At 43.6% G+C, this 21,030-nt stretch overlaps 1 protein-coding gene across 1 annotated transcript; it reads right to left on the reverse strand.

Moving 5' to 3' along the window:
* Positions 1–16,017: 16,017 nt before the first annotated feature.
* LOC130847988 (olfactory receptor 476-like) lies at positions 16,018–16,965 on the reverse strand. The gene has a single exon (XM_057725764.1). The coding sequence runs from the start codon at positions 16,963–16,965 to the stop codon at positions 16,018–16,020; it is 948 nt and encodes a 315-aa protein (XP_057581747.1).
* Positions 16,966–21,030: the final 4,065 nt, after the last annotated feature.

The following is a 21,030-nucleotide window of genomic DNA, read 5'->3' on the forward strand; positions in this document are numbered from 1 at the left end:
GAATCCCAAATGGTGTCTGCAGCCTGGCCCCTCAATGTCACTTGTCATCCTGGGGGCTCTGCCTGCATCTCTCTTCATTTTTCTTCCATCTCTGGTTCAGTGTCACATCTCACAGCCTCGTCACACTTCCTTCTTTGTAACTGTCACCTCCTGGAGCGCTCCTGTGATACTGACTGCTTGTCCCAGCTTAGCCCTGTCCTTATGGCAGGCTTGGATGCTTTTCTGTGAGGCCAGCCTTTTTTCCTCACAGCTGCTGCTCCTGAATCTGTCTCCTGTCACCTGTGATATCCCACTTCTTCCTCCCTGTGAATTTCTCTGGCTTCAGTTTCTGTGTCTTTCTATTTGGCTTCAGGTATCTGAGTCATGCCCCAGTGGCCCAGAGATGCGACAGTTCTTGACTTTCTCTGTCTCGAGGCTCAGGTTGAACATCCTTCTGACAGAGGGATCTGCAATGCGTGTTTGTATTATTTAAGAATAATTCTACCACAGGAAGGAAGAGAAAGTAAGGATACGGCCAAGGAGCTTGCAAGAAAGGAAGTAGAGAATGTGTGTGATGAGTATTTATAGGAAGGCATGAAAGGACCAAGAAGCAGCACGTATTTATGGAGCAATGAGTTCGTTTCACAAAACACTCAATATGCATGAGCTTTTCAATTGGCACCATTGGGTGATGCCCATTTTTGGTCCCACTTGTTCTCTGCCCAGGACCTGGAGATAAAAGGCACCATTGCTTAGCAAGTTATTGATGAGCTAGAGCTATGGGAGAGGCTTACTTGCTCCTGCTTCTTCCTGATGGGACATTGGTTGGCTCCAGGCAAAGAGTAGCTTTATTTCTTTGTCAGGCAAAGGGGGACATAGTGGGCTCCTGCTTGAAAAAGAATGTGTCCCAACCCAGGAGGATTTGATGAGTTTTAAGGCAATTCTTCCCAAGGGTGGGGTTGTTGACAAGATGAGGGTGTGTGCAGGGTCTCAGATGGTTGGGTATCCTACTCTTGATGTGCTTCTCTGGTCCCTTTAATCTTGCTGCAGGTGGGTTAGTGGCTGTATCTCCCTTGATTAGCAACTGTTTGAATCTGCCCTTTGGAACTCAGGGAAGGTCATGGAGGCTAGAGTCTTGCTTACCAGAAATGGAGGGGGGTGGGTGGGAAGAGCCCTCCGTGCCTGGGAGCTCCTCAGGGCCCCACTTGGTTTCACAGGGAGTCACAATCCAATGGTAAGGAAAGAACAGACATGGTGCCCATCCTTGTGGAATTTGAGGGGGGGACAAACATTAATGAAATAATCGCACAAATTACTGAAAATTGCAACTGGAACAATAACTCCAATGTGGAGGTACTCAATGCTGTAAGCCTGAAATTTTGACTCAGGAGACCAAGGAGGATATTCCCCAGGAAGAGTTTTTCATAGGAGAGAAGAGTGGAGACAGCCTATGCAAAGGACCCGAGGTCTGAGCCAGCCTAGAGAGGAAGAAGAGCTGAATAAATGGGACGAGCTGGTAGAAGGCAAAGAGGGAGAGTGTGTACTGAGGCCACTAGGCAGGCAGTGTTTTGTAACATTTACTGAGTGCTTTCTCTGTGGCAAGCACTGTTCCAAACACCATTCATTTCATTTAATCCCCTCAATAACTTTTGAGATGTACTATTGAGATCTCTCTTTTACATGTGAGAAAACTGAGGCACAAAGAAGTCAAGGGACTTGCCCAAAGGCTCAGCTAGTAAGTGGCAGAACTGGGGTTTGAATCCAGATGGTCAGATATAGAGCCTACACTGTTATTAGCTAGTAGCCTAGACCAGGGGTCCCCAACCCTGGGATCTATTGCCTGATGATCTGAGGTGGAGCTGATGTAATAATCATAGAAATAAAGTGCTCGATAAACGTAATGCACTTGAATCATCCTGAAACAATTCCCTCCCTCCTCCCCCCACCCCAATCCTTGGAAAAGATGTCTGCCACGAAAACATCCCTGGTGCCAAAAAGGTTGCAGATTGCTTCCCTAGATCATGTTAAGGACTTTTTTAGTGTGTGTGTGGGATGCCATTAAAGAATTTTAACCAGGGAGATGGCATGGCCATATTTGCTTTTTGACAAGATCACGCCGAATGCAGTTGTGGGGAAATGATTGGAGGAGGGTCAGTAGATGGGGGAGATTTGTCGGGAGGATGTTGAAGTCATCCAGGAGGGATTCAGGGCTTAAACTAGAGGGGTGGAGGGTAGTGGAGACAGACTGAGGGGAATGGATTTAGAGATGTTTGGCTGTAAATGTGTTAGGAATTGGTGATGGGGTGAAGATGTGCATGTGAGGAGGAGAGCAGTGTCAGGGTGCACTCCAAGGTCTGGTAGAAAGTAAAGCTGGTAGTTGAAGCTAAGAGAGGATAGAATGTGAGCTGTAAGAGCCAAGAGGCCCCAGGATGCAAGACTACGGAAATTAATTTCAGCTTTACTGCATACTGCTTCTGAGCTTCGATTGTTTCCCATTCATCTCGGTGCTGGGGCTGATGATCAGATTTGAATGGTGTGAGCATGGTTCATGAAGAAGGGGGGATAAAGGAACCTAAGCCCTTCCTGGTGTTAGGATTCCACGTCTCAGCCTACTTACCTGTGGTTGAGCAGAGACCATCCATCCATGAGCCTTGCTCTTGCAGACCGCTTGGGGTGTTCCTCTCCCCTTTCCATCGATTGCCTCTGACCAGCTTTCTCAAGAGAACGTGTCAACCAGTTGTAGCAAAGCTTTGGGATTCCTTATGGCTGGGAAGGCTCTTGTCTTAAGTTCCATCTGGTATTTTTCACCCTGATCCCTAGAGTTCAGAAATGTGCCATTGGGAATTTGTGAGTAGTTCTCCCAGGAGCAGATGAAGAACTGCAAGTTGTCTCCAAGGGATGCTGGAGAGACATCTCTCGGGGAGGGTTGTCTGGGAACCCTTGAGGAGCAGGGATTCTCCACCAAATGCCAGGACAGAGGCTCTTCAGTTACAATGTCCATCCTGGTGGGCCTCTCTTTTCAGGTTATTGAGACTCAAAAGGCTGAGATGTTCACAGGGACATGTGTCAACACAATCCCCAGGTCTCACAGAAGTGACTGAAAGTGCTGATGATGTCGACATATGTGCTCTCTTTGACAGTCTAAATGTGGATTCTCCAACTTTCCTTTCATCTTCAGAGTATCCCTGGGAAACATGCTTGATGGTGTATATACACATATATATATACTTGCTATAAATATACAATGGCGGGATTATACTATAATTGTTTTATTCACTTAACAATATGGAAAATACATCTCTCCACCTGCAAAAAAAATAAAACCATAATTCTTCCCACGTACAAAATAGCTCCACTCTCTTTGTAAAAATAACACCTGCTAGTTGTAAAAAATTTAAGCAATGTAGAGAAAAACCAAGAAGGAAGCAGAACTTCATCTAAAATCCTGCTACCACAGAAAACAGGCATCAGTGTGTATTCATGTTATATATTTCTCAGTGCACTTATGACCATAATTGTGATGGGAATATGATGGGAACGCGATACGCTTAAGCAGAAAAAAAAAACACCCAGTTTGGAAAATTTATGGGCCCAGTTGTATCCATTTCATATGTCTTGGAATGTTTGACCCTTTCTCCTAATTACATACACAGAACTAGAATAATGGTCAACAGGTGCAGGGAGGAGTTCACGGGACTGTAAAGCTCTTTGGTGATTATCTGAATGTTTGTGAACTTGTAAGGAGAAATTCTGAATCTTGTGAGCTAATTAACTCCTAAAAGAAAGGTATATAACCATGTGACTTACAGCCTGTTTTTGGGGTCTCTCTCTACCCCTTTCTGGTGTCTGTACCAGAAGTTGTTTTTACTCTCTTCTTCATAAGCTTGTTATTCTGTTACTTATACCTGAATGGTGGCTTGTTATTGATCCTGAGGAGAAATTCTTTTCCTTCGGATATCTCGAATCCACTCCCTAGATGGATTTTATGGCAACAATTCTCCATAAACACAATCAAACAGAATTATACTATACAAGCTACTCTGTCATTTATTTTTTCACCAATGCCATGGACGTTTCCCCATATCTATCAATAAGTAATATTCAACACATTATATTTAATGGATATATATATTTTATTGTGTATGTGTGTCATCATTTACTTAACTGGTCCCCCTGGGTTGACAATAAGGTATTTCCAACTTTTCACTGTTGTAAATAACTCGGAGAGACATTCCCAGCCCTGGAGGGACAAGTCCAGTGAGAACAGGGTGTAGAGAGACTGCTTTTCCCAGGCCAGGAAGGAAGACACTGGCTCACTCCTTGGGGACCCTGGCACCTTGGGCTTCCATAATCCCAGGGGAGATCACCACACAAAGCAAGGGGCCTTGTTAGGCAAATGACTTGTTTGGATAAAAGAAATTCAGTCTCTAGACTACTGATCTGGGAGAGTCACAGCAGAGGAGCGACTGGATGGCCCATGTTTCCTGCAGGTGAGAGGGGGTTTATTCACTTGGGAGAGACCTGCTGACTCTCACCAGGAGAGGTGGTCCAGTGCTGAGTCCCCTGAGCTTCATGCTGTATCCCAACCTGCACGAGGTGTCTGATGTATCTTCCCTGCAAATGCCCCCTTCATGCTGCCAGCCCTCTACTCATGGATGTGATGTGTCCTTCACTGTGCTTAAGGCTCAGTCCTCCTCCCTGGACCTCTCGGATAAGAATTTTATCCATTCTCTTTCCTCACTTAAATTAAACTTGGCCACATCACTAGGTTTGGCCCTGGGAGTGTGAATGGAAGTGATTTGTGCCCTGTCTGAACACAGATGCCTTAGCAGCCACCCCATGGTCCCCCCTGCCCCCTCTTTTCCCTCTGCTGTGACACCAGCCATGTCCAAGAAGATATAGGGGCTTCTCTTACATTAGCCCGAGTCTTGGAATGAAGAGGAGCAGACTCACTACTGACTCATGATAGGCGTGAACTCAAGAGAGAAAGACACTCTCTGCAGTTGTAGGCCAATGAGATTTGGGTGTTGTCTGTTAATACGGCGGCCTCAGCTGCCTGATGTATTCTTCCAGGGGAAACTCCTTTCCTTGGCTGTGAGCCCAGTTGTATCTTATCTATTCTAACTCAGATGGTCCATGCTTCTCAGGCTGGGCTCCTTCCTGTCTCTTCTGAGAAGCCCTTTCTTCACACTTATTGAGCCTGCATCTATCTAACTGACCTAAAGCAATTTTTAAAAACTGTTTTTACTTTTATTTAAAAACATTTTTTATTGAGCTATAACTGACATACAACATTCTATTGGTTTTAGGTGTACAACATAATGATTTGATATTTGTATAATATATACTGAGAAATGATCACAATGTCTAGTTAACAACTGTCACCATACATTTTTTTTTGTGATGAGTATGTTTAAGATCTACTCTCTTAACAAGGTTCAAATATGCAATACAGTATTATTAACTAGAGTCACCATGCTGTGCATTATGTCCCCATGACTTATTTATGGCAATTCAATTTTTTTTAATATTAGAAGGTTCTATTATTAGTAGCAGGTTGTATAATACCCCATTCTTTCAAGCCTGATTGACGAGAGATATGAGCTCTACTTCAGCTAAAACAATTTCTCTATTAACCTCTTTCTGCTTACTTGGGGGGTGAGATGGGAGAAACACGCAGCATTATATCTCAGGCTTAATGTGACTGGTAGCAGGAAGTGAGGTGAAGTTCTGTTTCCATGGGAACAGAGTAGCATCTCATAATAGTTAAAAAAAAATAAATTGAACTTGAGTTTGGAGATCATCTATATCCAAATAGTTTTGCTATTGGGACTGAGAGCTGAGATTTCCTATTTGGCAACAAGACTTAGCTAATTGTTCCAGGAAATTCAGGCCTAGAAAGATATGATTGTAAACCAATAAATAACTTCATTGTTTGCTACATGAAATTCCTGCAGGCCAATTTATCTGAACAAATAGTTTGCTCCTCTAGGCAAACATCTCTCCTGTGAAGACAATAGATCACTCATTGGGTAAACAATTTTCTCAACAAACAGCAGTTTACTTATCAAGATTTGATTTCAGGCTCTTCCCCTCTTGTATCTGTCAGTCCTAAAGTACAAAGTCACAAACTTTGTCCAGTCCAGATCTGCTCCCTGATTTAGAAGATCCGCCTTAAACCACTTGAATTCAGACCCCCAAATCCTATAAATATTTTCCATTGGTTTCCTCCTATAGAGAATGACTAAGATTCTGCATTGTCTCCTGCTACAGTAGGTCTAATAAACTTAGCTTTGGCTGAGGAACAGGTTTTCTGGTTATCTTTCAAGAAGTTATCAAATGACCATCCATTCTTTACCCAGGGTTACTTGGGGGCATTTTGCTTCCTGTTTTGGCCACGTGATAATTGGGAAGAAAAGCAGAGCTACATCACCTCTAAGGGAGGTTACTCCATCAGTACATGTTTTATCAGTACATGTTTTATCAGTACATTGGTCCACTGGTATTGCCAAGAGGGTTCAGATTTCATGTGAATGTCAGGACTGGAAGTGACCTTATATAGATCATATTTTCTAAATACCTCCTCTTGCACAAGGAAAGATTGAGGTTCTGGGACCATAGACCTTTCTCAGATTTCTGGAAGCGATGCTGACCTTGGCCACTTTAAGCAACATCACTCCTTCTCTAAGCCCCCCATTTCTGATTCAATCTTTGAATCACTTCTTGTCCACTCCTGAAACCAGCCTGGACTTGCCTTAGAAGAAAAAGTGGCTCCATTATTTGTTGTGACTCACAAAGAAACTTGACGCTAGCATTAGGATGGAACTCAGAAAGGGGATGGCAGAGAGGTTACTGGCTTAGGAAATTGGTGCTTTCTTTCATGGCAAAAGGAGTAGGGCCAAAGCAGTGGCACCAAGGGCCCTATCATTTCCTAATTCTTCCTGCCGCTTCTATCCCATTTGTTTTTTCCTCTTCCAAGTGGCTCTTCAGGTGCTCTGTATGAACGGAAAACTCCTGGTAGGAGTCAAGACTCTGTGGGATTAATAGAAAAGCTGGGCCCTCGTAGGAAATGTGGGAGAAGCTCTTTGGATTTTTTGGAAGTGGTAGAAATGTAAACTTGTATAATTTTCTGCAAAATCCCAAGGGCTTTTAGGCATTAGAGTAGAGCATAGGCTTTGGAATCAGCTGGACCTGGATCTGCTGTTATGAATTGGATTTGACCTTAGATTTCTTGGACTCTCTGTTTTCTCATATACGAGATTGGCATAACCTACTCATGGAATTGTTGAGGGTTAAATGAAATAGTGTGTACAAGGTGCCTCCAGAATGCTTGGCACATAATATATGTTCAATAAATGTTAGCTATTAATGATCATTGTTGGGCAGGACTTCCCTGGCGGTGCAGTAGTTAAGAATCCGCTTGCCAATGCAGACAACACGGACTTGAGCCCTCGTCTGAAAAGACCCCACATGTCTCAGAGCAATAAAGCCTGTGCACTACAACTACTGAGCCTGTGCTCTAGAGCCCACACGCTGCAACAAGAGAAGCCACAGCAATGAGAAGCCCATGTCCCGCAATGAAAAGTAGCCCCAGCTCGCCACAACTAGAGAAAAGACCACGCACAGCAATGAAGACCCAACGAAGCCAATAAATAAATTCATTTAAAAAAAAGATCATTACTGGGCAAATGTCTTCTTCAGGGAGCAGGAGAGTTTCATGAAAATCCTGAGCCTTACAGAGTAACAACAACCAGTGTTCTTTTTATCTTCTGCTGTCTAAAAGCCAAAAATCCAAAGAGGAAGAGGTGAAATATATATAAATACATATGCCTTAATTAATGTGTCCAGATTAAGTACCCAGCACTGTGATAGGCTCAGTGGGGGATGAAATGAAATATGAGCTTTGGTTCCTGCTTCAGAGAGCCTGCAGTTTAGTTGGGGAAGTGAGATACAGAGCCAGAGAACAATGGTGTAGGAATAATTCAGCACTGTCCCAGTGACAAATGTGCTCGTGTCTGTATGTTGTCCTGGGTGTGGAGAGTGCATGAGAAAACAGGAGCTGGTGAGGAAATAGGTGTTGAAATGGAATACACTTCACTGTAGTGTCTGAAGTGCTGTCTTTGGCCACTGTTTCTTATCGGGGACAATAGAGATGTGAAGGAGAGGTCAAGGTCAGATGCCAGAATGTGAGAAGACAGGTTTTCCAAAGAAGCTTAACTTCAAACAAATTTTGTACATAAGCAGGAATCTGGATGGATCTGAAATACCCCTTTACTCTGAGTCTGGCTCTCGTAAGCTAGGTTTGACTTCCATTCGCCTCGAGGACAAGGAATCTGATATTTGTCTTGCCGCCAAGGGCACCACCTATTGGTCTACCTTCATGTCTGACCCCGATTTCACTCATGATGCTGCCTTTCTTATCTTGACCTGGGTTTTGAAGTCTTATGCTTCTTCCCCTGGTATTTGGCACTTGGTTGTCCTCAGTTTAGAGTTACTCTGCTCTCCAGGATCTGATTACCTATCCTGGCTCTGTCCTGCTACAGGACCGCAGGGTTTAGCCCATTGTCTTGAGTCCACAAGCTTGGCTGAGCATATATGAACATGATGGTGTCATTGAAGAGGGATGTGACCGTAAGATGAAGGGCACGGAGGGAGGGAGGGAGCTTTGCTTTGGGCTTTCAGGGAATGCATCCTTCTGATCGTGACTAGGACGACAGTGACAAGGAAGAGGGTAAGCAGAACGAAGGAAGACGGTGGCCTCAGGGTTGGCAATGTCAGCACAAGTAAGCTGGAGGTTGGCCAGAGAGGCAGAGGTCACAGAAGTACTGATTAACAATGCTAGGGCCACAGAAGGGTGAAATGAAGTTGTCATTTTGCAAGACACATCACTGATACCAGCAGCCAATGCCCTTTTAATACCCGGAATGGATAATCCTAGAAGACGTGGAGAAACTGGTATCACGTGATTATCTACTGTAAACCATGCTATAAGCTAAGCTTTTTTGCCATATAAGTATTTAATCTTACACAACTTTTTGGTTTACAAATCATGCCAGATTGCATATTGCAAAACCAGATTCAGATACCAGTCCTGTCTGATTCCATGACCCATGTCACTTCTGCTTCATCTTATGCTCTCACGAATCTATAGTTTTCTGTCTCAGCATTTCTGGTTCGTGGGGAAAGAGAAAGAAGGAAATTTGGGAGAGTGATTGGGTGGCCGAGGAGGTAGATTAATTACCCAATAGGTCTGGGTTGTAGTTAGTTGCATGTGATTTCTCAGTGACAGCTGGGCCTGGGAAAAAGGAAATGAGGGGTTAGCATGGCAGAATGAGGGACTCAGAAAGGCTAGACCCCTCACTGAATGTTCCCAGGTCTGGGCGTCTCTTCTCACGGAGAACTATGGTCCTCTGGTGGTAGACCATGCCACTCTTGTTGTTTGTTATGTGATTTATGGCTTCATTAAATGTTCTCCACTAGATAGAAATAATAAGGAAGATAAAACTATGGAATAACATAGGTTAGAGAAATTATTCAACGTGCGGATGACTAATAACAAAAGCTAATATGTGCTGAACGCTAATTAAGGACCTGGCGCTGTTCTAAGCACTTTATATACATTAAATCTCCTTTAATCCTCACAAACTACCTCAAGAGGTAATTAATAGTGACATACTCATTTTTCAGGCAAAGAGACCGAAGTCATACAGCTTCACGTGGTAGAGCAGGAATCCAGTCCTAGGTCTGGCTGTCTCCAAAGCCCATTCTCTGAACCTCAAGGATGCGCTGTGTCCTTAAGGAAAAATAATAATGAGACTGTAAAAGGCTGCACAGGCATAGGGATCCAGGTTGAAGGAGCCACCGTGGAGGACCCCACGAGGTTTGGGGACTAAATGCCAAAGAATTCAAGGATGATCCATTAGGGGTTATTTTGGTTATCTCTTGCTACATAAGAAAACTCCCTGGACTTCCCTGGTGGCGCAGTGGTTAAGAATCCACCTGCCAATGCAGGGGACACGGGTTCAAGCCTTGGTCCAGGAAGATCCCGCATACCATGGAGCAACTAAGCCCATGTGCCACAACTACTGAGCCCATGCACCACAACTTGTGTAGCCCAGGCACCTAGAGCCCATGCCCCTTGACAAGAGAAGCCACCACAAATAGAATCCTGCGCAGCTCAATGACAAATAGCCCCTTCTCGCCACAACTATAAGAAAGCTTGCACACAGCAGCAAAGACTCAACGCAGCCAAAAATGAATAAAATAATTAAAAAAGAAAAGAAAAGAAAACTCCCTAACACGTAGTATCTTTAAAACATAACGATTTGTTCTTTCTCACAATTCCATGGGTTAGAAGTTTGGGTAGAGCTTGGGGTACATTGTTCTTCCCTTTCCCATGGTATAGACTGAGGTCACTCTCTCTGCTGCATGCAGCTGGCAGCTGGGCTGTTCTGAAAGGCCCAGGGCTTACTCAATGTCTGGTGCTTGGTGCTTTCCCATGTGGCCTTTCCCCATGGCTAGCTGGGCTTCCTTATAGCATGGTGGTGTCAGGGTGGGCTTCCAAGACAGAGGAAGTGGAAACCAGCAGTCCTCTTTAGGGCTTGGCTTGGCACTGGCACGTTGTCAACTCTGCTGTATGTTATTGGTCAAAGCAAGTTACATGTGGATTGCCAGATAAGACAAATGGTGCTGGGACTTCCCTGGTGATCCAGTGGTTAAGACTCTGGGCTTCCACTGCAGGCAGCAGTGGAAGACTCTGGTTGGGGAACTAAAATCCCTGGTTGGGGAACTAACATGCTGCACGCTGTGTGGTGTGGCCAAAAAACAAAACAAAAAACCCAACCAAAACAAAAGAAACCACACATGGTGCCCAGTTAAATCTGAATTTCAGATAAACAGTAAATTTTGGTTTGTGTCCCATGCAATATTGAGACATACTTATTCTACAAAATTATTCATTGTTTACCTGAAATTCAATTTTAAACTGGGCATCTGTATTTTTATCTGCTAAATCTGGCAATCCTAGTTACAAAACTAGTCCAGATTCAAGGGGAAGGGAACTTGACCTCCCGCGACCCTAGTCTTTTATTTATTTATTCATTCATTCATTCATTTATTTCTTGGCTGTGTTGGGTTTTTGTTGCTATGCACAGGCTTTCTCTAGTTGTGGTGAGTGGGGGCTACTCTTCATTATGATGCACAGGCTTCTCATTGCAGTGGCTTCTCTTGTTGTGGAGCACAGGCTCTAGGCATGTGGGCTTCAGTAGTTGTTGTGGCACGCGGGCTCAGTAGTTGTGGTGCACGGGTTTAGTTGCTCCGTTGTATGTGGGATCTTCCCAGCCCAGGAATCGAACCCAGGTCCCTTGCATTGGCAGGTGGATTCTTAACCACTGTGCCACCAGGGAAGCCTCTGTGACCCCAATCTTGATAGGAGGATGGCATATACATTAAGAGAAGAAAGGAATTAACGGTGGCCATCCTTGGACACTCTTTTTTTTTCCTTTCTTAAAAAAATTTTTTTTTCTTTCTTTTAAAAAATTTTTTTTGTGGGGAGGGGACACGAGTACATGTATAAGGATCAAAGGAGAGGTAAAGGGAGGAGGGCCAGAAAACTGAAAAAAAAAAAAAAAAAAGAGAGACAGCAGGAAAATAAAGGTGAAAACACTGGGACGATAGAGCTTCTAGCCACTACATGATGCGAGGTTTCAACCTCTATCACTCTCATAAATCTCCTGTCAGGGAGCACCTGCTCGACCAGGGTCTGCATGGTGTCAGGCGAGCCTCTCCTACCTCTGCTTGTCACCTGTCAAGGTGAGCTGTTGCTGGCCAGAGGGAGCAGGTCTCACAAGCTGGAAGGAGTGATGCTGATGTCTCTCTTGCAAGGAGAGGACAGAAGTAGGAGAGGACAGAGAGAGGAGAAGTAGAGAGATATCAGGAGAGGGGAAGGACTAAGGGGAGGGGACAAGCATTGCCTGAATGAGGGTCCTGAGGCCCCCAGGGGCCAGGAAGGCAGACTTACCGAATGCAGTGAAACTGAAACAAGAGGTTCAAGCGGCCACTTGGCACCCAGGGGAAAGCTGTGTTCAGTGGTCCCAAAGGTGCCCAGACCCTCTCCCTGGAAGGGGACAACTGCTCCACATTGGGCGCTATAAGTCTGATACCCACCAGGGTTCTTGGCCTTCCACAATCAATAGAAATTGACTAGAGGCCAGATGAGAAAATCAGGTGAGGCTTTATTGGGGCCCGTGCTGCAGCAGAGGGGAGCGAGGACAAACAACAGGGTCCCTTGCTCACTTGCTCCCTTGGAGACGCTTACTTTAGGCATCCAGGAAATACATCCTAAATAGTGGAGACACTGTAGCGGTTGGCCATTCCAGATTCTGTTTCAATCCCGATTCTGCCCCTTGTTGATTATGTAATCTCAGGCAAGTTACCTTACCCTTCTGTGACTCAGTTTCCTCATCTTAAGGATGGGGCGACTGGTAGTTTGTGCCTCATGGGGGTTGTTGGCAGAGTTTTATGAGAAGATGGAAACAAAGTGCCTCATAGACAGTAAGTATTTGATAAATGGCAGCTATCATTAAGGCAGGATTTCAAGTGAAGCTCTGCCTAACGATCCAGTCCTACCAACTTAGAGAGCAAAGGGCAAAGGGCCACCTGCTTCCACCCTACACTGTCCCTCGGAGGACTGCACCCAAGTTAAGCACTGTTTCTAATACTGTCCCTGTATTGGCAGAGTGGCCAGTGCACCTCGGTACTTTCCTTAGGCTTGCCCCTGAAACAAGCCAACACACATGTGGGACAAAAGCACATTAGATAGTCCTCCCACCTCATGGAATAATTGCACAGCTTTACTACTTTCCCAGCCTTGTAATCTGAGATTCATGTCCCACAGAGGTTGGGCTCCCAGGAAAACCTGCAGAGTTTATTATGAAGCAAATATTGAGTTGAAGAAGTAAAAGCTGAGAAATGGGGCTTTTAGGAAAAATACTATCAGGATCCTTCTAAATTGTGCTTCTTGTGAAAGGAAGGTATATTCAGGCTCTTTGAAATGCAGAAACAACTTGAGCATGAGAATGAATGAGGAAGCAGCTTGACTGCATCCCTGAAGTGGATTCTTTAGCCTTTTTCACATTTGTGAGCAGCTGTCAGTCCCATGGCAGATGGGCGATCAGTGAGCTGGAGCCACTGGTCTCTGGTAGATTGAGAGTGTTTAGCTCATATGTGAGTTAGATTTTATTTTATTTTATTAATAATTAATTAATTTAGGCTGCCTTGGGTCTTCCTTGATGCACACAGACTTTCTCTCGTTGCAGCGAGTGGGGGCTACTTTTCATTGTGGTGCGCGGGCTTCTCATTGCACCTACATTTGGCTTCACTTCCACCCAACGGAAAGTTCTAGATCCTCACATACTGGGTGAACTCTGGGTGCTCTAAAGATATGTAAATAAAAATTTGATTCAAATGTTCTTGAGAGAGGTAACACTTTGATTTAATTGTCACCCAAGATTCCAATGACTTCTATTGGGTTCTGTGCCAGATGGTTTTAAGTGAAGGGATGGGGGAGGAGAGGGTTGGGCTGCATTTGGAGAGGTCAGTGTGTGTGTGGGTAGAAGGAGCTGGATGCCTGGTATCTCTGGGCAAACGTTGTCGTGTCATCAGCTGCTCTTGCCCTCACCTGTGTGCCCTGTCTTCACACCATTCCTCTTCAGCTACTCATCTATCAGTTTCTGGGGAACTTGTTTACTTCTTAGTCTGTGACTAGGTTGCCTAGGGTTGTGGGCAACGTGTGCTCAGGAATTGGTGGAGTTAGGAAGCAGAGTCTGAGTTTACCAGGGCAGTGAAGGAGGGGTTGGCATCCCCCTCTCCCTGTTTCCTGGTCCTCTGCGTCTCCTTGGCCCTAAGGGAAATTACTATTCAAAGAAAACTTTCTCATTAAGCAAATGGCTTATTTTCATGAAAATGCTGTAGTCTTGAACCTCCCGAGTCTGAGATGGAGTGTTGGGGAGTTGGTAGGGGACCGGCTGGAGCCTGCTCTGTTAGTTTGTGTGATGGTGAATTTTACATGTCAACTTACCTGGGCAAAAGGATGTGCAGATAGCTGGTAAAACATTTCTGGATGTGTCTGTGAGGGGTTTCCAGAAGAGATTAGCATTTGAATTGGTAGACGGAGTAAAGAAGATGACCCTCACCCATGTGGGTGGGCATCGTTTAGTCAGCTGAGGGCCTGAACAAAACAAAAAGGTCAAGGAGGGGCGACTTTGCTCTTTCTGTTTGAGCTGGAACCTCCATCTTCTCCTGCTCTCAGACACTGATGTTCTTGTTTCCTGAGGCTTCAGACTTCTAGCATGACTTACATCAATGGCCCCCTGGTTTTTAGGCTTTTGGATTCAGACTGAATTACAGCACCATCTTTCCTAATTCTCAGGCTTGCAGATGGCAGATTGTGGATCTCAGCCTTCAAAATTGCAGAGCCAATTCCTATAATAAGTCTCCACTTATATCTCTCTATCCATGTATATCCTGTTGGTTCTGCTTCATGGGAGAAGCCTAATACAATATGTTAAGAAAAATGACCTCAAACCTGTACGTAAAGCCAGGAGATTCCAATATCATTACTAAACATTGATCAACAGGTTCACCCATGGGTTACTTAGTTTTCTAGAAGAAAGTTTCACTTTGACATCTGTGAAGTTACAGGTGAATGCTTTGTCTGGTGGAGATGCAATTGTTTATTTGTCTTCTTCATAGAGCTTAAGGCAAGCTGTGTTGCCCTCAATCCAACCTACCTAATATCTCTCTTCTTCCTCCCCATCAAGACCTAAGGTGGTCAGGTTTTGTTCTTCCCTCCTCATTTATATCACCCACATTCCTAATCCCATGCTTTTCCTTCCTCCCTGGATGATTCATAAACTGAAGTAATTCAGTGGATTAAGGGAATCAGAGTTAGAGGTAACCAGGCAAAGCACAAAATACATTTACAGCTTATCTCCTGCTACCTAGAATTCCCCAGGCAGGTTGTCAGGGATGTGGGGACACTAACACATGTGGAACAGGGTTCAAGCCAATTTTATTTGAATCCGCAAAAGATACTGAACCTCAGTTGACGTCTGGGTTTCACAATAATTTCTGCCTCCTTTTCCCCTCTCTTAAGTTAGTAAGACTGATTGCTGTTACAATAAAAGTAGGATTTTGTCTCAAAACATAAAAGTAATTTGAATTTGATTGAAGAAAGTTACATGGTCTTTCAGCCTTTAATTTTGTTTAATTGGCCATTTACATAGAAACAATAACTCATTATTGCTTTAGAGCTCATTTTGGGCCCTGGCTAATTGGAGCCTCCATCGTCTCTCACAAATTTGAGTGACTGCTATCTCCTCCCTATACTCAAATACCACATGGAATATTTTCTTCAATATCATATATTCCAAAGGGCAACATTCCCGGTAGACCCCTAGGAGGGAGGTTGCTCTGGCTGAAATATGTCATTTTCACTGTTTGGCATTCAATGATCCTTGCATATTTGGGACCTCGCAAGACAGGAAGAAGATAGAATCTAGCTCCCACTTCTGAAGGGAAAAGAGGTCCTATTTCCACCTCCGAGGGCTCTATAAGATAGAAGTGTGAATGTAGGAGATCAGTGGATGTAAGATATCCATCCTGGATGTCATTAATGTATCAAGAGATGTAGAATAGCTATGTTGCCAGACAGGTGAATGCTCCTGCTTAGGACTTGAACTTCAGGGAATGATGGAAAGGTCTGGAATTAGTGAGAGATGAGAGGTGGTTGGATGCTCTAGAGGGTGGTGTGGTGGCTAGTGCAGGTGGTTCTGTCCAGCAGCTGAGTGGTGCTGAAAGCTCGGGGCAGCAGTGCTAGCCTAGGCCAAGGACAATGCCCAAAGGTGATGCTCCCTGTGGTGGCATCCTGCACAGACCATGCTTGGGGCAGGCTCTCAGCTGTGCCTTGCCTCTCTTGGTTCTTGTCCTGGTTGGGTTCTCTAGACTTCTCTTCTATGTTACAGGCTACCAGATACCTTTCTAACAAATTCCTTTTCTGCTTAGGTTAAGAACCCTAACTTGTCCAGCAGCCTTGACATCTTTATTCCGTAGGCTGTAGACCAGTGGGTTCAGCATGGGGATCACAATGGTGTAGAACACAGAGAGGATCTTGTTATAGGCTGAAACACTTTCAGGGTTAGGTTGGACGTATACAAGGAACACAGACCCATAGAAAAGGGAGAGGGCAGTGAGGTGGGAGGCACAGGTGGAGAAGGCCTTGCGCTGGGCCTCCAGGGACCTCATCCTACAGATTGTGACCAGGATGTAGGCATAAGAGACCAAGATGACTGAGATTGTGGGGACAGTGATCAAGGAAGAAAAGATGAGCAAGATGACACTGGCTATGGTGGTGTCTGAGCAGGCCAGTTGGAGCACAGGGGGGATGTCACAGAAGTAGTGATCAATGATGTTGGGACCACAGTAAGGCAAGATGAAGACATTCCCTGTCTGCACTGCTGAAATGAATACCCCTGTAACATAGGTGACCACCACCAGCCGGACACACAAACGCCTGGACATGATGGTGTGATAGAGGAGAGGGTGGCAGATGGCCACGAATCGGTCATAGGCCATGATGGCCAGCATCACACACTCTCCTGAGCCATGGAGAGTCATGAGGCCCATCTGGACCACACAGCCCATGAAGGAGATGGACTGGTCAGTGGTGAGGAAGCTGATCAGCAGCCTGGGGGTGAACACGGAGGAATTGCAGACGTCAAGGAAGGAAAGCATGCTCAGGAGGAAGTACATGGGGGTGTGGAGGGTGGTGCTGGCACGGATCAGGTCTATCAGGCCCAGGTTGCCCACCAGAGTCACAGAGTAGATCAGCAGGAAGATGGCAAAGAGGAGTTGTTTTTGGTCTGCCCGGTCTGTGAGGCCCAGCAGGATGAATCGCGTCACTGTGGTGTGATTCTGTTCCCACGCCATTCCACTGGTGTGTTTCCCATGTGACAACGAAGAAGAGGAGGAGAAACAAGACTGTTAACACCCTCATCAAAGAGGTAGCCTTGAACGTCTACTACAACTGAAGAGTCACATCTAACTCTGAGAGGCAGATTGCTCCCCAAATCCCACATCCGTCTCATGATGTCACAATCGTGTGTGTGTGCTGTGTCCCCTGTCCCTCTTAAGATAATGTCTCAATTGTTTAACCTGCCAGATGTCCTCTGTGAAACACTTTCATGCTACTCTGCTCTCAGTTTACCCACTAGCAATATGAACAGCTTACTTTTACAAACATATCACGTTATTGCAAATGTCTCTGTTTTCAAAAATTCTGTATTTTCTTCTCGAATGTCCTTGGGTTTCTCTGAATCCAGCTTAGAGGTCTGTTCCCTTCCTCTCTCCCCTGAATTTCATAGATATTCCTTTAGTTGAATTAATAGTACCATGTTTTAACATTAAAAAAATGCCCATCATATATTATTCAGCCATAAAAAAGAGTGAAATAATGCCTTTTGTAGCAACATGGATGGACCTAGAGTTATCACACTAAGTGAAGTAAGTCAGACAAAGACCAATACTGTATGAATTGGCTTACATGTGGAATCTAAAGAAATGATACAAATGAACTTACTTGCAAAACACATATAGAATCACAGATGTAGCCAACAAACTTATGGTTACCAAGGGGAAAAGAGAGGGGAGGAATATATTGGGAGATTGGGATTGACATATATGCACCACTATATATAAAATAGTTAACTAATAAAGATCTAATGTATAGCACTGGTAACTCTACTCAGTACTCTGTAATGACTTATAAGGGAACCGAATCTAAAAAAGAGTGGATATATATGCATGTATAACTGCTTCACTTTGCTCTACAGCAGAAACTAACTCAACATTGTAAATCAACTATTCTCCAATAAAAATGAAAAAAAAAAGCCCATCCATCTTTCCTATTGGATTTTCTTACTCCTAGTGAGAGGAGAGTTACTTAATATCTCAATAATTTGTGCCCTGATATCTATCACAGTGCCTCATGTCAATAAATGTATGGAAATTAACTATCAATTAGATAAGAAAGTCTTCGCACTCAGGTAATGTCAACTCAATCCTTTCAGTTGTTTTGGCCAAAACCTTCTAGCCATTTTTGACCCTTTTATCCCCCACCCCTCATCAAATCCCTCAGCAAACCATGTTGGCTCTACCTTCAAAATGTATACTGACTTCTCACCCTTTTTTGCGAGGCACCGTCCTGTCTTGCTTGGGTTGTTGCAACTGCTCTTAGCTGGTGTCCTGTTTCCTTCCTATGAGGAGCAGCCAAGGTGATTCCGTTGACACACAAAAGTCAGAGCCCTCATGGTGGCTCTCAAAGCCCACTCTGCTAGGTTGGCCACCACCCTATAACTCTCTTTACCTCTCTGTCCTCCTTTCCTCCTCTTCCCACTCGCACCTACCCTGTTCTAGCTACACGTGTCTCCTTACTCCTCTTAGGACATGCCAGGCATGATTCAGGACCCCTGTGCTAACTGGCCCCTACCCTTGCTTTGCTTCAGTTACCTGCCACACAGCTCCTTTTCTCTACTCCTTTAAGCTGTGGCTCAAATGTCATCAGTTTGTTCAGCCCTCCCTAAGCACCCTATTTGAATGAAAACCTCTCCTGCCCCAACACTCCCTATCCCTCTTCTCGGTTTGAGTTTTTTCCTCATAGGACAGATTCTCTTCTAACATGCTATATACACATGACAATTTATAATCTCTATCCCGACATCAGGATGCAAGAACTATGAAGGAGGCATTTTTTGTCAGTTTTGTTCACTGCTGTATCTGCAGTGACTGGCACATAATTGGCCCTCAACAGACTTCCCCAGTGGTCCAGTGGTTAAGACTCCGTGCTTCCAGCGCAGGGGGCAAGGGTTCGATCTCTGGTCGGGGAACTAAGATCCCGCATGTCATGGCATGGCCAGGAAACAAAACAAAACTACCAAACAAACAAAAAAACCATAGGGATTCTCATCTAGGCAAATCAGGCTGCAAAGAGGATAGTTACATAGTTACTACCCAGGTGGCTGAGTTTGGAATTGCACTTGCCTAAATCGGGTGATAAACATTGGAGAATGTTTACGATAAGAATTGGATAAGAAATCCATAACTTCAACCTAATCATCAGGAAACATCAGACAAACCCAAATTGGGAGACCTGATGCAAAACACTTGATCAGTATGCCTCTTAGGCTCTTGGAGGAGACTAAGAAAATCTAACAACTCAGTACAATGTGGCATCCTGGATTAGAGGCTGGAACAACAAAAAAAAGGGACATTAGTGGAAAAACTGATGAAATCTAAATAAAGCCTGTAGTTTAGTTAACTCTATTGTGCCAATTTTAATTTCTTATTTTTGATAGTTGTACCGTGGTCACATAAAGAAAGATGGATGAAAGATAGATAGAAACATTCTATACCACATTTATGACTCCTGTATAAGTCTAAATTTTTTTTAAAACTAAAATGTTGAAAAAAAAGAATTAGGTATGAGTAGAAATTGAAAGATGATGCACTGAGTTGTGAAACTCAGTACCACTGGAAGGTTCAGCCTCTGGTACCTTGTTGTTATAGCAGCAGAACCTGACTATAGGAGGGATTCAGCTGGTTAACATGAAAGATGGGTTGAGCCCTCCGGGGAGGAAGAACCATATTCCCCTTTTCTAGTCTTGAAATTTTAGCCCAAATCACAATCCGCCACCCTCATCTTGAATCTTGGACAATCATAAATTTGTAACTCCAGTTGCTGTGGGGACCTCAGGATGAGTCTTTTCAGATGGGTGTACCCTTTGCACCCTGAATTGATAAATTTGTGTAAAATCTATTTACAAGATAAGTTTTTGTAACAATTATACTATTTAATATGAACTTGAATCCATATTTGAATATATACATATTGCATCTGCATACTATTTAAGGTGCTTGAAACAATTAAGAGTATCTGCTTAATTAGACTTGAAATATGGAGAATGATTAGCTAAACTGAATTAACTAAATCTATGCTTGATTACACTGATAAAATGCAGAACATTTGATTTATCAAAAATAAACATTTTAATTTAGTAATTTTCTGGAGTTGTTTAAATGTTTATGAAGGCACTTGAAGGGCTTGGAAATCAGGTACATTAAATTTAAGATTGTAGTTTTAAAAGTTTGAGTATTTAACTAATCATGTTTATAGTGTTTAAATGTTTAGGAGAACTTGCTTCTATAGGGTTATTGTTTGTTTGTTTTTTGACTTTATTTTGAATTATTTAAGAGAATTTGATTGTAAACAGCACTGAAGTTATTTGGGGGAATTTTATCGGTTAGATTTTTGGACAAAAGAAGCTAACCAACGATCAACTGTGATTGTTGTAAATTTTAACAAACATTACTAGATAGATAATTCAATTTATGATATTGGGAAATTGCATTTAATGGCCTAAGAAAAACTAAGTTCTAAATTTACAACTTAATAGTAAAATATTTGAAAAATAAGGAGACAAAAAGTGAGAATCTCAGGGTCCCTATTCTGTGAGGCCAATTTCTCAGTATAGGACAATATAGATGCTCATTCAATTTTATTATTATTATGTTTTTAATCCATCAAGGAGATTCAGGAGGTCAATTTTTTGACTTATCAACCAGTAAAGATCACAAATCCACAAAAAAATAAATTTACAACTTAAGATATTATAATCAATTAATAAACAGTTTTAGATAATCCTTTCCATGCACAAAAGATCTGGACATTAAAAAATGTCACTTGTAACATGGCACATGGTGGGAGCACAAACACTCATTGTGGATTTGAATATATCGATGGGGAGAAACAGGAAGTAGCCACAGGATTGAGAATCTTAATTCTCTGAGGAGTGGGGGTCAGGGATTCTCGTGGGAGCTACCCGATGTGGTGTGGTTCCCGTTCTTCCATGCTTGCTGATGAGACACTGGCAAGTCATTTGGAGAAAGACAAGTCCTATGTACTCATCTGCAAAGTGCAAAGGGCAAGTCTTGGCTCGG

Source organism: Hippopotamus amphibius, chromosome 3 (genome assembly GCF_030028045.1).
Source record: "Hippopotamus amphibius kiboko isolate mHipAmp2 chromosome 3, mHipAmp2.hap2, whole genome shotgun sequence".
Classification (NCBI taxonomy): Eukaryota; Metazoa; Chordata; class Mammalia; order Artiodactyla; family Hippopotamidae; genus Hippopotamus; species Hippopotamus amphibius.

Coding starts and splice junctions, on each gene's coding strand:
- LOC130847988 (XM_057725764.1), bottom strand. CDS start 16,965: ATGGCGTGGGAACAGAATCACACCACAGTGACGCGATTCATCCTGCTG.